The following is a 12990-nucleotide window of genomic DNA, read 5'->3' on the forward strand; positions in this document are numbered from 1 at the left end:
CACAAGACAAAGCTTTGGAAGTTTAAGGGGGACTTGGAGGGAGCAGGATGGGAAGAAGAGAAGCAAAAAACTAGCAACATTGTGAGAACTGCTTCTTTCCATATGTGTAGATATATGTATTATAGATACATATATAAATATTATTGTGGGGAGAAAAGGAGGGGGGTACCACGGTTTGAAGAGGTCACAGCAAATCAAAGAGAATCCACTGGACGGAAGTAAGAGAGAATTTTGTTAGGAATACTCATGAACTACTCGTTGCATTGGGGTCCTGGCTTAGTGGGTTTGAGAAATGGACACAACACACAAAACTGTAATAGCTTTTCTGGTTTGGAGAAGCCAGCCTTGCCTGCAGGGGAGGAATGGGTGAGGGAGGGAGAGGGATAGTCAACTTAGAGTATGATCTACCTGATTTCCAAGAGGCTAAGGCAGTGTCCATATGTTTGGGGACCTGGGGATGGGACAGTTCTGAGTATAAAAATGCTCTTAACAATCTGATGTCAGCACGCTGAGAGGCTGTGTGGGGACAAAGGCAGCCACACTTGTGCTGCTGCTGGGTCTGTTGCATTCGCTCTTGGTCCTTGAGCAGCACGTTACTGGTTTTAAAGGCTTTGTGGTAAAGTTGTATTGCTTTTCGTTTTTCTGGGGATGTGCCCTCCCTCCTCCCAACAGCATCCCTAACACTCGATTTGGGCAAATCTGGAGTTTATCCTAGTGAGAGTCAAGCACCAATGGTTTCTACCTAAGCGAGTTTGGAGTGGCCCTTACAGTCCTACCCCTCCTCCCTCTTCCTCTCTCAACATTGACCTTTGGTGGGCAGTGACGCTCCTAAGGGACTGTTGGGTTCAAGGACAGTGACCCTGAGAAACTACTGTTGTTCATAGCTAGGTTAATCATTTGGCTTTGGTGGTCGCCATCTTGTAAACATCACGGCAGAAATGATCAAACCGCCAGCTCTTTTTTTTCCTCTTTCTTTCATTTTTTTTTTTTTCTTTTTTCTTTTTTGCAATCCTACAGAGATGGCCCAGCTGCCAGGACTACTTTGGCAGGCAGCGTGCTACAGGACAAAAATGTAAGAGGAGTCTATTAAGGCTGGACAGCCCAGGGTTATTTATACCCCCTCAGCCCCAAGTCCCCCAAACTAAAGACCCAAAGGCTGATTGACTCATTCCTGATTGAGTTAAGGGAAAGCCTCCTACCCCATCATCAGGCTGCCAGATGTACCAGGCCCTGATGAAAGGCAGAAAGTCAAGAACTGCCACTTCCCAAGGTATAGCAGGCCTTATCACACTCTAAGTGGTCCAAGCCCAAAGGGATGCTCTTTTTGGTTCCTGTAATTCTCAGTTGGATGTGACAGAGCTGTTTCAGGAGAGGTCTAAGTCAAGAGTAGCCTCTGGGTTGAGGTGGGCTGGGAGATTAACATCTTGCCTGGGGTCCTTCAGATAAACCTGTTGGTTTTTCCTATCTCATACAGGCCCATCTTAAGTTTTGATGTTGAATAAAACTACTTCTACCCCCTTAGTTATAAAAAAGGCCACAAGGAGCATTTATGTGGATATCTGGAAGTGAGATAGTTATTCCATTCCCAGGAAAAGAAAAATAAAGCTAAGTTACAAAACTAAATCTATATGCAATAAAGTTATTCTATACTGCTTTGTTGAAGCAGAGTCCTCTGGAATTTATGTACAGTACATTAGTTTTCACCTGTTTATATTCCACAGTTAGACCTTAAGATTCTCTGGATTTAAGACAATTGTTAAAGATACTTTTAAAGCTCTGAGCAGTTACAGTACATAGAGATGTTAGCTTTTTGTTTTTCATTAGATGCAAGAAGAGGCAGGCTCCAAGTCTGGTTGGAGAGCCAGGCTCGGGCAATTTGGTAAATGTGTTGGGAAGGAGATTAGACATTGAGGATCAAGACCGTAAGACACTAGCTCATGAGAGATCAAGAATTCAAATATGACATTCATATTCGTCCATGGCCAGCACAGATTCATAACACGAATTCCACTGAGCATCTTTATGAGCGTTTTAAGACATGCATTTAAATTAAGTTGCTTCTTACCAGCTAACTCTACTGGGGCAACCATTCTAAAGGGTTCCACATCTTCAAATGACAAAGTCTGGGGAATTAACATGAATGTTTTGTGTTTGAGAGTCATTGGAGGGGAGCTGGGAAAAGACCTGGTAGAGGAAAGTGGTAAAAGAGACCACTTTCTCCTGAGGAGAGGCAGAAAAGATCACACGTGTTCTGTTGGTGAGAATGCCGCCATTGAAGAATGTTGAGAGATTGATTACAGAAGCCTAGTTTCATGCAATTTTTTTTTTTAAGGGGGGGATAGAAAATAGGAACTACTTAAAAAAAATCAAACCAGGCACAGTACACTCGAAGTTGGTGAGCGAACACCCTTAAAATGATCGTAGTTTGGTGAGGTTGTGAATACCTCTCCCCGGCTATGCACTCTCGTGGGAGGTGCGTTTGATGAGGGAGGGAGAGGCCACCTCACCTCGGAGGCTCCTGAGGAGGACTTTCAGCTTCTGTGGCTCGTTGGCACGCCTCCTGTTGAAGTCAGCTCGCTGGTGTGTGTGGGCACAGTGGTCTGTCTGCAGGATGTGAAAGAGGCTGGCCATGTTGGGTCCGATTTTCTCCATCAGGCTGTCTCTGATTGTGCTGACTGTGTCTTCGTCACATTCCAGTAGGCTTCGGACGAGTCTGTTATAGTATCTGCATTGGGAAAGAGAGGGTCATTCAGTGAGAGCAAGGCAAGACCCAGGCTTTCATCTGGGCTCCAGTCAACACCCGTCCTGAATGGCCAGATGAAGCACCCACGAATAGTTGCCTCAGCTGAAGGTGGCTTTTGCTTCTAACCTTTAGGCAGTGTCTTCTTAGTGTGAGTGCTTGCGCTGCCTGGATTTACCACCCAGCGCAAGACAGCTCTGTGTTCACGTTTCGAGCTCAGGAGACTGAGATCGTACTTTGAATAGTAGGCTCGTGGCGATGTCTAAAATGTTTAGAAAGAGAGAATCGTGGAGCTAGATGGGATCACAGAGACGATTTAATGACTCTTTCATCATTTCATTGTATAGAGAAGAAACTAAGGTGGGAGAGCTGAAGTGACTTGTCTGAGGTCATACAGTGGGCTAGTGGTCGAAGCAGGACTTAGTCAAATGTATGAGGTGACCCAACCCTCACACTTATGTTTTAATAGTCATTGCACATGGATGCAATCATTTGCAGTTATTTTGGTGCCTCTTTGCGATCTTTCTTTTTCTTGGTGGTGTGTGTGTGTGTGTGTGTGTGTGTGTGCATATTCTGATTAATTTCTATCTTTTTTTTTTTGGCCGTGCCGAGTGGCATGTGGGATTTTAGTTCCCTGACCAGGGATCAAACCCGTGCCCCCTGCAGTGGAAGTGTGGAGCCCTAACCACTGGACTGCCAGGGAAGTCCCTAAATTTCTGTTTTTAAAGGAGATCCCTGTCTTCAGTATCTCATGCATTTTTCTACTCAATTTCCCTGTCATACACTTGGCTAGCCTCTCTGAAGGCTGTTGTCTCACCTCATTTTCAGTCTTCTTGCAAAGGTATATTTCAGTCAGAGGGCCAGATGCCAGGCAACAAGGATATTTAAATAGAAAGATTGGTGATCCTTAGTGGTGTGTGCTTCAATAGTTTCAAGAAGCCTTCTCCCACTGCTCTAGATTGTGCTGCCCTCTCCTTTTTTGGGATGTTTTATAGATGTTGGGTTACCATCGTACAGGTCAGCATTTGATAGTTTATTGATGGTTTTATCTTCCTGACTAGGCTGTAAACTTATTGAAGGCAGGACATGTGTCCTTATTCTTTGTATCCCTCATGTGCCATGTCCTAGGGCTATAGTGTCTGCACACTGTCATTGTGTTGATTTATTTTGTGGCCACTGAGAGAATGGAGCTTTCCAAATAGAGTTCTTTTCAATGTCATGATTTCCAAAAGAAAAAATTATCTGTAGGTCTTCTGGTAAGTTTTACAAAAGAATTTATGTTTGGTATAAATTTCCTTCATCTTTGGTGCAAGTTCTTTAAGCCTCCAAAATGCTGCAGCTAACTGTTACGGCTCAGAAAGGGTAAAACTGTCTCAATATATCTTTTTTCCTGAAGACCATGGTTTAATCATTTAAAATAGTCACAGGACATGTTTCCACACATAAGGTGACAGTGAAGAAGATGTGAAAACAATTGTGTAAATGTTGTACAGCAAATAGTCCTAGGCAATACTCCCTTTGATGCAGGTTTTTGAAAAATCAGTACATATGGGTTAGACAGCATGGAAACTACCAAAAAAAAGATGGAGTCTTTTATGACATAGAGAACACACTTAAACCTTGTCATTGACCTTTTATCAGTAAACTCTCTAATAGTTAAGGCATATAAATTACTCATCCTATTATTTGGGAAGACACTTCGGGTATTTCCCAATTTGAATTGGGATGCATTTGCTCCATTTCGAGGTGGCAGTTGTCAGAACCCATTAGCTCTGTGTTCACTAATTAGGGACTGTCCTAATGACGGTGGTCTGCAGCATTTATGTGGAGAGACCCTTTCCTCAGAGGAGCCCTAGGACTGCCGGACCACAAGATCTGCCGTGAAAAGAAACCTGTTTATTTTTAACTCACCTCACAGAGCACAGGATCAAACATCTTTCCAGAATAACTTAACCCCCCAGAGAGGTCCTTTCAAGGATGTACAGTAAATAGAGTGGAATGTGGGCACTGAAGCAAAGCCATCACCCTTCTGTGAGGGAGCAGAACCAAGCTGGGGACAGAGGGAGAAATGTGTCTGGGTCTCCGATGTAGTCCTGGCTCTACCCCTCCCACGAGGGAGGATTATATCCAGCTGTTGGTAAAACTGGGATTCCCTGGCACAGAGACACATTTTCCAACCCTTTGGAATTATAAAGCACATGAGTCAAAGCAGATCTCACTTGGATGGGGAAATGGGGAGAAAAGTGGTTTTGGAAAAACTGAGAATAAACTACTTTGTACCATTAGCTTCAGACATCTACACACCCACACAGATCCCCAGGCATCTCGTGGGCTCTGCTAGGATGTGGGTCCCCTGGATCTCTTTGTCTATTTCAAACGGTGATTAGATCCTAGAGAAAAAGGTTTCTGACCCCTCATCTTCCTGCCCCTCAATAAGGACTTTATAACTTAGAAGTTAACCCTTCCACTTCTAGAAAGAAAGAACTGTTCACACCAAAGGATCTTCCAAATGGGCTGGAGAGGATGATCTTTCCTTATATCAACATGGAAAACTCTAGTCTGGATGAAGAAGTCTAACACCAGTAAGGAAACTAAGCTTCTGTAACTAGCCTCACCTCTTTAAGGTCAGACGCGTTCCTCTGGCCCCCACTTTGTCAAAACACCTCTTCTCCATCTCTGAGAGAGCCTACCTTTACTGTTACTTTCTCTGCTGGCCCCGACAGGCCACCTGTTCTTGGTGCTTCTTGAGGATGACCCTTGCCAGCCTGACTGTTCTTAGCGACTCCCCCCAAATCTACCCTTAGCTTCTCCCATGGAGCTGGTTACCTCAGCCAGGGCAGGCTAAGAGAGCTCCTTGGAATAGATAACAGCCATGGCTCCAGTAGCGGCTCCTCCAAGTGTGGGAAACCTATCAGGCTGCCTTGATGACAACACCGTTTGCCTGAGCAAGCAATAGATTAATCCCACACCTCTCTACTGAGGGCCAGAATATGGCATTGACCTCTGGGGTTGTGTGGGCTGATGAGACAAACCTTTCCTATCTCTAAGCCACTCAGTGAGGTTATTGAAGAGATTTAGCAATTGTCATGTGTTCCTTGATCACTGTCTTGGACCAAGACTTGATGTTACTATAGCTATTGGTGAGAGCTGTACACAAATTTAATCGTTGATCACCAGGGGGTACATTTATTCCATTCTACTTGGAATTCCATTTTTGGATTGTGGATTTTATCTGCAGGTTTTAGTGGCTGCCATTTTTGAAGTGGAAATCAAATAGCCTGGCTCAGGGCCATGTGAATTGTAGGCTCAACTCTTGTCATTCACTAGCTGTGTGACCTTCAGCAGGTCGCCCCTCTCTCTGGGTCTCTGTTTTTTAATCAGTAAAATGAGGCAGTTAGTCTAGATAACCTTTATGGTCATTTCCAGCTATGACATTTTGTGTTTCTGGGGTTCGGTATGTACGCACCTTCTCAATTTAACAAAAAAATAGTGCAGCTCTGCTTAAGGCCCATCCTTGGCAGGAAGAGTTACAACTATTTAAGAAGATGCCTTTCTTCATCTTTATGGGGAGTGGTGGTGGGATGTACTCCCGAGACTTAATGGGCTAAGTGTTCGGATCGCCCAGCCTGGAAGGACCCTTTAAAGCATGTTTCTTTCCTCCCCCTTTGAAAATTCCATCACTGACTTCTTTCCTCGGTAAAGAATAAGATCAGATATTCTCCATAGCTACTGTTTCAGCCATGCTTACCCAAATACACACATACTGCCTAGGAACCGTTCTGTGTGAAGGTTTATAAATAGTCCTTTGTTTCCCTTGATCAATATTATTCTTCTGTTTCCTGTTCCCTATCCATGCCCTAGAGAGTTGGAAGCTTTGTCAGTTTTCCCATCTGGATCTGGATTGGTTTAATTTCTTCTCAGGCCTCACGCTGTCCAGCCCGCCTGATCAATTGTGCCTGCTTCCCTCATGGTTGAAAGTAGAGTTTACAAATTCAGCCAGGGGGACACTCCAGCTCTCCTTTGTGTTCTAAGTGCATTTCTGTCATGGAAAACCTCCCTGTTCTGGCTCCTGGTCCAGTCACAGGCTTTTGGATTCTCCCAGGCCCAAATCTCATGCTAGATAAGTCACAGGAAGGTGGAATGAACCTGTAACTACTTCCTTTCACAATTCTTTGCCAACTGGCACGACGTAGTGTGTATCTATGGTGGGACAGAGGCTGGGAAAGCAGGATGTTTCAGAGGAGTGAGGAGCTTAAATAGAGCAAATCGAGCCCAGCATGGAACCGGAAATCTCTAGCTCTGAGCAGGAATAACATTAGCCAGTTCGAGTGAAGTAACTGGAGAAAGGTAAGAGCTGCCTGGAGGATTCTAGTCTTCAAGAGATGACCTTCCTTAATAAGGATGATTCTTCTAAGATGATAAAGGGAGATAACGAGACTCCTGTGACCCTTTTCTAAAGGTGGTGAAAACAAGGCACCTACTGAAAAGAACAACGCCCTGGTTAAAAACTCCTATTACTAGTCTCTTCTTAGATTGTTAGGATCACCGGTCCAGAATCTGTATTCTCCTTTCTGTAAGACCTCCTCTTCCTAATGGAAGACGCTACCTCAGTTGAATTAGAGATATTAGTATTGTCTCAAAACTGGCCACAGGCCATATTATAGATCATGAATTGTCACTGGACCATTAAAGATCAAAACTTAGAATAACGACTGTGCTAACATATTCCTGCCCCCCAGCTACCACATAAACACATACTAAAGAGACAGGGCACTTGAGATAAATGCTGAATTTGATTTTCCTGTTCTCAGAAAATCAGGACCATGACAGAGTCACTTTCAAGGACTGAACAAACGATTTTTATAAACTGACCTGAGGTTCCGAAGAACAATGATGTGTAGTTAAGAGTGAATCAGAAATTTACAAAGTTTAACAGTCAGAGGCCTTAACCTTTCCCTGAGGAGGAGCTACTTGTCCCGTTTTCTAGTTGCATGTATGTACATGACTAACCCACTGGTAAGCCCCAGAAGGACTAGGTTATTGCCAGTATCTGAAGAAGGGTGGCAGCATCTGGCTAGGAAATTAATCAGGTAAGTCTGCGTTAGTGCCCCTGTGGTCAGAATAGCACATTAAGGTCTGATCTTTGTGAATATGTGCAGATTTGGCTGGAGAGTCAAAGAATCATAGCACTTCAGGACTAGGAGTCAAGTCAGTGGCATCACAGCAGGCTGAACGTGACCGTTCTGCACTGCCCCTACCATGCCTCCATGCTAGCCCCATCAGCACCTTTCTGAACTTGATCACGGATGGGGAAGCCCAGGTCTTGCCAGGAAACTTTCTACGCCTTGGAATGAGCATGTCTGCCATCTCATGTCTTAGATGTTCACACCTGGCTGGTAAAGACAGTGAGTCAAGGGCACAGAAAGGCACGATGCTCAGATATTACTAGCTCAGCGGCTTGGGATCAGTTTAGAATACTAAGATGAGAATGTGATCTGGGGAGTCACCAGAACACCCTTCCAGGAAATCTTGGACTAGACAAATGGGATAACAGACCTGGAAGGGACCACGGGAATCATCTAGTCTAGCCACTTCACTTTTCACAAAGGAAATTTGAGTCCCACCAAAGTCAGATGGTTCGCTCTGGGCTACCCAGCGAAATATCTGATTGGGCTTAGGATGGACTCAAATATATGCAGTTTTAAAACTCTGCATTATGACATGTGACCAAGGTTTTCATAATGGCCAACTGTACTGTGCATAGTCATGATTTCAGCCCAATCTGATGTCTCAGAATCTTGTTTCCATAAACTTCACAATTGCCTTCGGGCTTATGGAAGGAAATAGACAATGCACCCAGGGATGCTGCAGATGAAGTTTTCTATTAGCTGCATGGAGAGACTTTTCCTATAACCGTGAAAAAAAAAAAAATCCAGGCTGCTTGAGCTGTCACAACCAATCACAAACATATTTTTTTCCTGCAAAAGCTGGGAAGACTGCAAGCTAAAATAAGAGCATCACTGTGGCAATTTAACTCCTTCTGTGTCTGGTTCTGCCGACCAACCACTCCCCTTCCCCCCGAACTGCCACACGAGTGGACTCATTTTGTACCTGTTGGAGAAGTGATTAGGGAGCTGGACGACTTCCGTGATGGCTTCAGGGTTCCGCTTGGCGACACTACACACGTTCAGCTTGCTGTAGCACTCCTCCTGCACCTCGGCAATCATCCTCTGGAAAGTGGAGCACCTCCGAATGGCCAGGAAGACCTTGGAGGTGACCCCGTTGGCGATGCACTTTAAGCTCTCTTTGACAAATGCTTTTCCCTGCCGGGGAAGGGGGGTAGGAGGACAAGATTTAGCTTGAGCTGACAAGAGAGGACAGGGCCTATGCTATGTGGAACTGAAGGGGGCTCACCTCGGCGCTGTCTCATGGCCCTCTCTGCATGTCCTTGCAATAAGCGAACTGTACCCTGCGACCAGGATTTTTTTAAAAGTCCCTATTCCCTTAGACTACCTTGAGAATTGAGCTACATAGAAATGAAATGCGATGAGAAAAAGAGATGAACCATAAACAACCACCCTTCAGCCTAAAAATAGCCATACTAGAGTTTTGTATTCTTGGGATTGAGATTTGACAACTCAAATCACAAGCTAGAAAAAAAAAAAAAAGCTAGTATGCCGGCTCTTCGTGAGAAGAACTTCTTTGTTAGAAGAACATTTTTATTTCCTCTTGAAGAGGCAAAGATTTTCCGCTCATCACCCCTCCCTTAGAAGACAGCCTCTGTCAGCCTGTTACAATTGTGTATTAGAGTGGGTGGAGAGTGGCTTATATAGAACCTATTTCTTGGCCAAAAGTGTGTGTGTGTGTGTGTACACACGTTGAGAATTGAGATGAGAATTTAGACTGGGGAGGCTGAGAAGCAGAGCCGGTTCCCTACGAGCCCGGCTCCTAAGAACAATAGCCTCATAACACTGTTAAAGACAAGCAGCCAGTTGTGAGCAGGGGTCAAGGTCTTATTACCTGAGTGTCAAATTTAGCAGCGCTGTACAAGAAGGATTTACAGATGTCGTACATCCCATCTGTGTCACAGGTGGAGTTTTCCAGGCATGCAAAAGCTCCACAGCCAACCTGCAGAGCGCTGTTGAGGCAGCGAACCACTTCAGCTGAAAGAGACAAATCCATCCAATCTGGGTCAAACGGTGAGGACAGTCTGGAGGGATCAAGCTGATGTGGAGGCAAAATTCAAGCAAAAGGGGTCGGAAGAACTTATCCTAGAAGTCTGTGATGGGGCCAGTAGATAGAACCCTTCCGAGCGGGGTGGGAATGAAGAAGAGAGGGGACAGACAGATCCCTTTTGCTTATAAGAACCAGAGAACATGGAGGAAGGGAATGAGTTTTCCCTCGGAGATACACTCTCTTGGTCTCACCATCACACACAGTTTGGGTGGCTGGAAAAGTAAGGTTGGAGTGTGAGGCATGCCCAGTGCTTACAGCAGCTCTGCAGAGTCCAAGGGCATCCCTTAAAGGCTGAAAGCATGGGAAGGTAGATGGTAGTGGTGGGTGGTCAAGTTTAGGAGGAGGAAGGACCAGGGAATCCATTTGGCTTCCAAAAAATACACTCCAGAGTCATAAGGATGGAATTTTGGTCTAAATGGCAGAGAAGAATTTGCCAGGAGTCCACTAGGAGACCCTTCTGATATAGGGCTTTTAACTTACCTTCCTATTGGCAGAAAGAAATCTGATCCGTTCATGTTTCATCCCAACCCCCCACTATAGGACAGTGCTTAGAGGTATGCATAATCTCTCTCATATTAAAAGCGTTTTTTTTTTTTTTTTTTTAAAAAGAGAGAAACACAGGTGTAGAATAACCAGGCCAAGGCAACACTTGTGCAAGACTGGAAGAAAACCGCAGAGAACTTGCATGAGGCTTTCTACATTCTGGATAAGATCTTCCATAAAAGTAATTTCTCTCCTACAGAAGAGGGGTGTTCTGGCAGGCAGCTCCGCGAGAAATGATCTGCAGCCTTCATACCATAGGAGTCTCCTCTGAGATCAAAAGCACGGTTCGGTTAGGCGGCCCCTCCCCCTCCCACCACCCGCAGCCTCTGGGATGTTACAAGTCATTTCCCTAATTATATATTTCCACGGGTTCAAATGATAACTTTGCTTTAAGCAGTTTTAATATGCATTAGGATTGCTATTGTTTTTGGCAAGCTTGAATTGTGAATCACTGCATCTCTATAGCAACTAAGTACAAAAGGAAGTGAAGCAAAGCCCTCCTCTCGGCAGGGACCTGTGCTCTTCCGAGGGGAGCAAGCGTCTGCAGCATTTGGACACCTGCGAGCCCATCTTTGCTGACAGTTGGGGGAGAGAGAGCAGTCATGGAAGGGGAGCAAGCTGGACAAGCGAAGTCCAAAGACAGAGGTGTCAATGCCGGCTTCCTAAGGACTCTTTTCCTTTAGAGACCAAGATAATACACAATTAACTGCTCAAGGAGTCAGGGCTAGAGTGAGACCTCTCCCTTGGAGAAATAGCTGCTACGTTTCACAGATACTCTTTTTCGAGGGGCTCTCTAGCCACGGGGCTGTGTGGGGACTGAATGGAGCCCGAGAGAGCAGGGAGGGACAGAAGGAACAGTGTCGAGGGTGGGATGTGTAGGGTTTTCTCTGAATCTGCCCTGGATTTGTCAGACTGGAGGGCTATGGTTCCGTAAATCAGTCTGCAAAGGGAGCTTTCTGTGTGTTCTCTGGAGGGGCAGGGAAGTCAAGTTATAGGGTCTTCAGGGTAAAGAAAGAGGGACAGCATCAGACAAGTCACGTCTCACCTTAAGATCAGCTTCAGCTTCTGGAAAGTATAGAGAGCGCTTTGAAGCATGCCAACATTCAAGTCTTTCCCCCGCCCCCTCCCCCCCAAGAGGGTACGTGCCAGATTTCAGGCAATCAGGCTAGGCTTATGCAATGAAATACCCTCAGCAGAGCGCCCAGCTTCTTCGTTAGTTGCATGCAATTTATTAAACAAAGGAGCTCCACTTCCTAAGGCTATTGGATTACCCTGGCAGTTTATTGCCATCAGGCATGAAGCACATTTATTATCAAGATCAGCCGTCACAGACACAGTTGCAAAAGCGAGAGGCAAATGAGGACAGCTCTTTGGGGGAGAAACCGGTCCTGGGTTTGCCGCTTACCTGAGTTCTGAGCTGCCACCCGGGCTTTCCTGGGGCTCACAGAATCATTCTGCTCCGCCTCATGGGTTGCAGAAGCACTGATCACCAGCACCAGAAGCACTGCTGAGTTTTGGAGCATTCTCTGAGAAGTTTCCGCTAAGTTGTTGGTTTTTTTTTTTTTTTTCCTCCCCCCCCCTTTCCTCTTTCCCTCTCCCGGCTCGAGTGAAGATGTGGATCTGGATACACTGAGAGCCTAGGTGAGGATTTGATGAGGATCTTTTTGTTGCTGCTGATGCTGCTTCTGCTGGCGCTTTTGCTGCTGCTGCTGCTGCTGCAGTCGCTGCTTCTTGCACCTCTGGCTTTTGCAAACTGGGGGCCCAAGAGCTGCACCCAGGGATTTTATAGCCGTTCTTATCGGTCCTCAGGATCAGGGACCAATCAGGTCCCTCAACTGGTCTGGCCAGCCAATCGGAGGGCATGCTCATTGGGCTGGAGCTGTTTGACTTCTTAGAAATATTTTCCAGCAAATTAAAAGTACCTGCTGCCAATGTCTTATACGTGTGTGTGACTGTGTGTGCAGAGATGTGTGAAAAAGCTGTTTTCACAGAATTAAGGGATGACTTTGTATTGATCTAACGAAAGGGAGATCATATGACCATCTCAACAAGGTGCCTTGGGAAATCTATCCATCTCTTTTAAAAAATGTGCTATGGGGAGGAATGGGCAGCACAGGCAGGATGAGTAGTGTGGTCTCTTTCGATTCGAATTTAGCCTCATTATAGCAGTTTTTCTATCATTTTCACAGCCCATTCTCTGTGTTGTAAGCTACATACACCATACCTCCCTGTCTTCTCAGTTTAAGTATGTTTACAGGTCTGTGAGGCATTTTGGTTGTATGTGGACATCCTGAGTTTTCACATGTATGAGCCCTTGGGAAGGGACAGATAGGAGGGGGAAGGGCCCTCATGGACTGGAATATGACAGCTCTGAGCTGTGGCCCGAGTTCCTCTTTTGATTAGCTCTATGACCCTGGTCAAGTCCTTTTACCTTGTTCTACCTGTTTCCCGATCTGTCAAATGCCAAAGTT

The 12990-nt window shown here is 45.4% G+C and overlaps 1 protein-coding gene across 1 annotated transcript; it reads right to left on the reverse strand.

Annotated features, from left to right (window-relative positions):
• Window positions 1-1292: 1292 nt before the first annotated feature.
• STC1 (stanniocalcin 1) lies at window positions 1293-12081 on the reverse strand. Its single transcript, XM_082657505.1, has 4 exons — window positions 11925-12081; window positions 9761-9903; window positions 8852-9063; window positions 1293-2725 (listed from the first exon to the last, which is right to left on the reverse strand). The coding sequence occupies exons 1-4, from the start codon at window positions 12040-12042 to the stop codon at window positions 2455-2457; spliced, it is 744 nt and encodes a 247-aa protein (XP_082513631.1). The 5' UTR covers window positions 12043-12081; the 3' UTR covers window positions 1293-2454.
• Between the last annotated feature and the right edge of the window lie 909 nt (window positions 12082-12990).

This window comes from Grampus griseus, assembly GCF_964374135.1.
Source record: "Grampus griseus genome assembly, chromosome: 6".
Classification (NCBI taxonomy): domain Eukaryota; kingdom Metazoa; phylum Chordata; class Mammalia; order Artiodactyla; family Delphinidae; genus Grampus; species Grampus griseus.

Excerpts from the sequence above, each read along its gene's own strand:
- STC1 (XM_082657505.1), bottom strand. The coding sequence starts at position 12,042 with ATGCTCCAAAACTCAGCAGTGCTTCTGGTGCTGGTGATCAGTGCTTCT. Across the intron at positions 9,064-9,760 it reads CTGCTAAATTTGACACTCAG|GGAAAAGCATTTGTCAAAGA; the intron begins GTAATAAGACCT and ends CTTCCCCGGCAG. Across the intron at positions 2,726-8,851 it reads CCTAATCACTTCTCCAACAG|ATACTATAACAGACTCGTCC; the intron begins GTACAAAATGAG and ends TTCCCAATGCAG.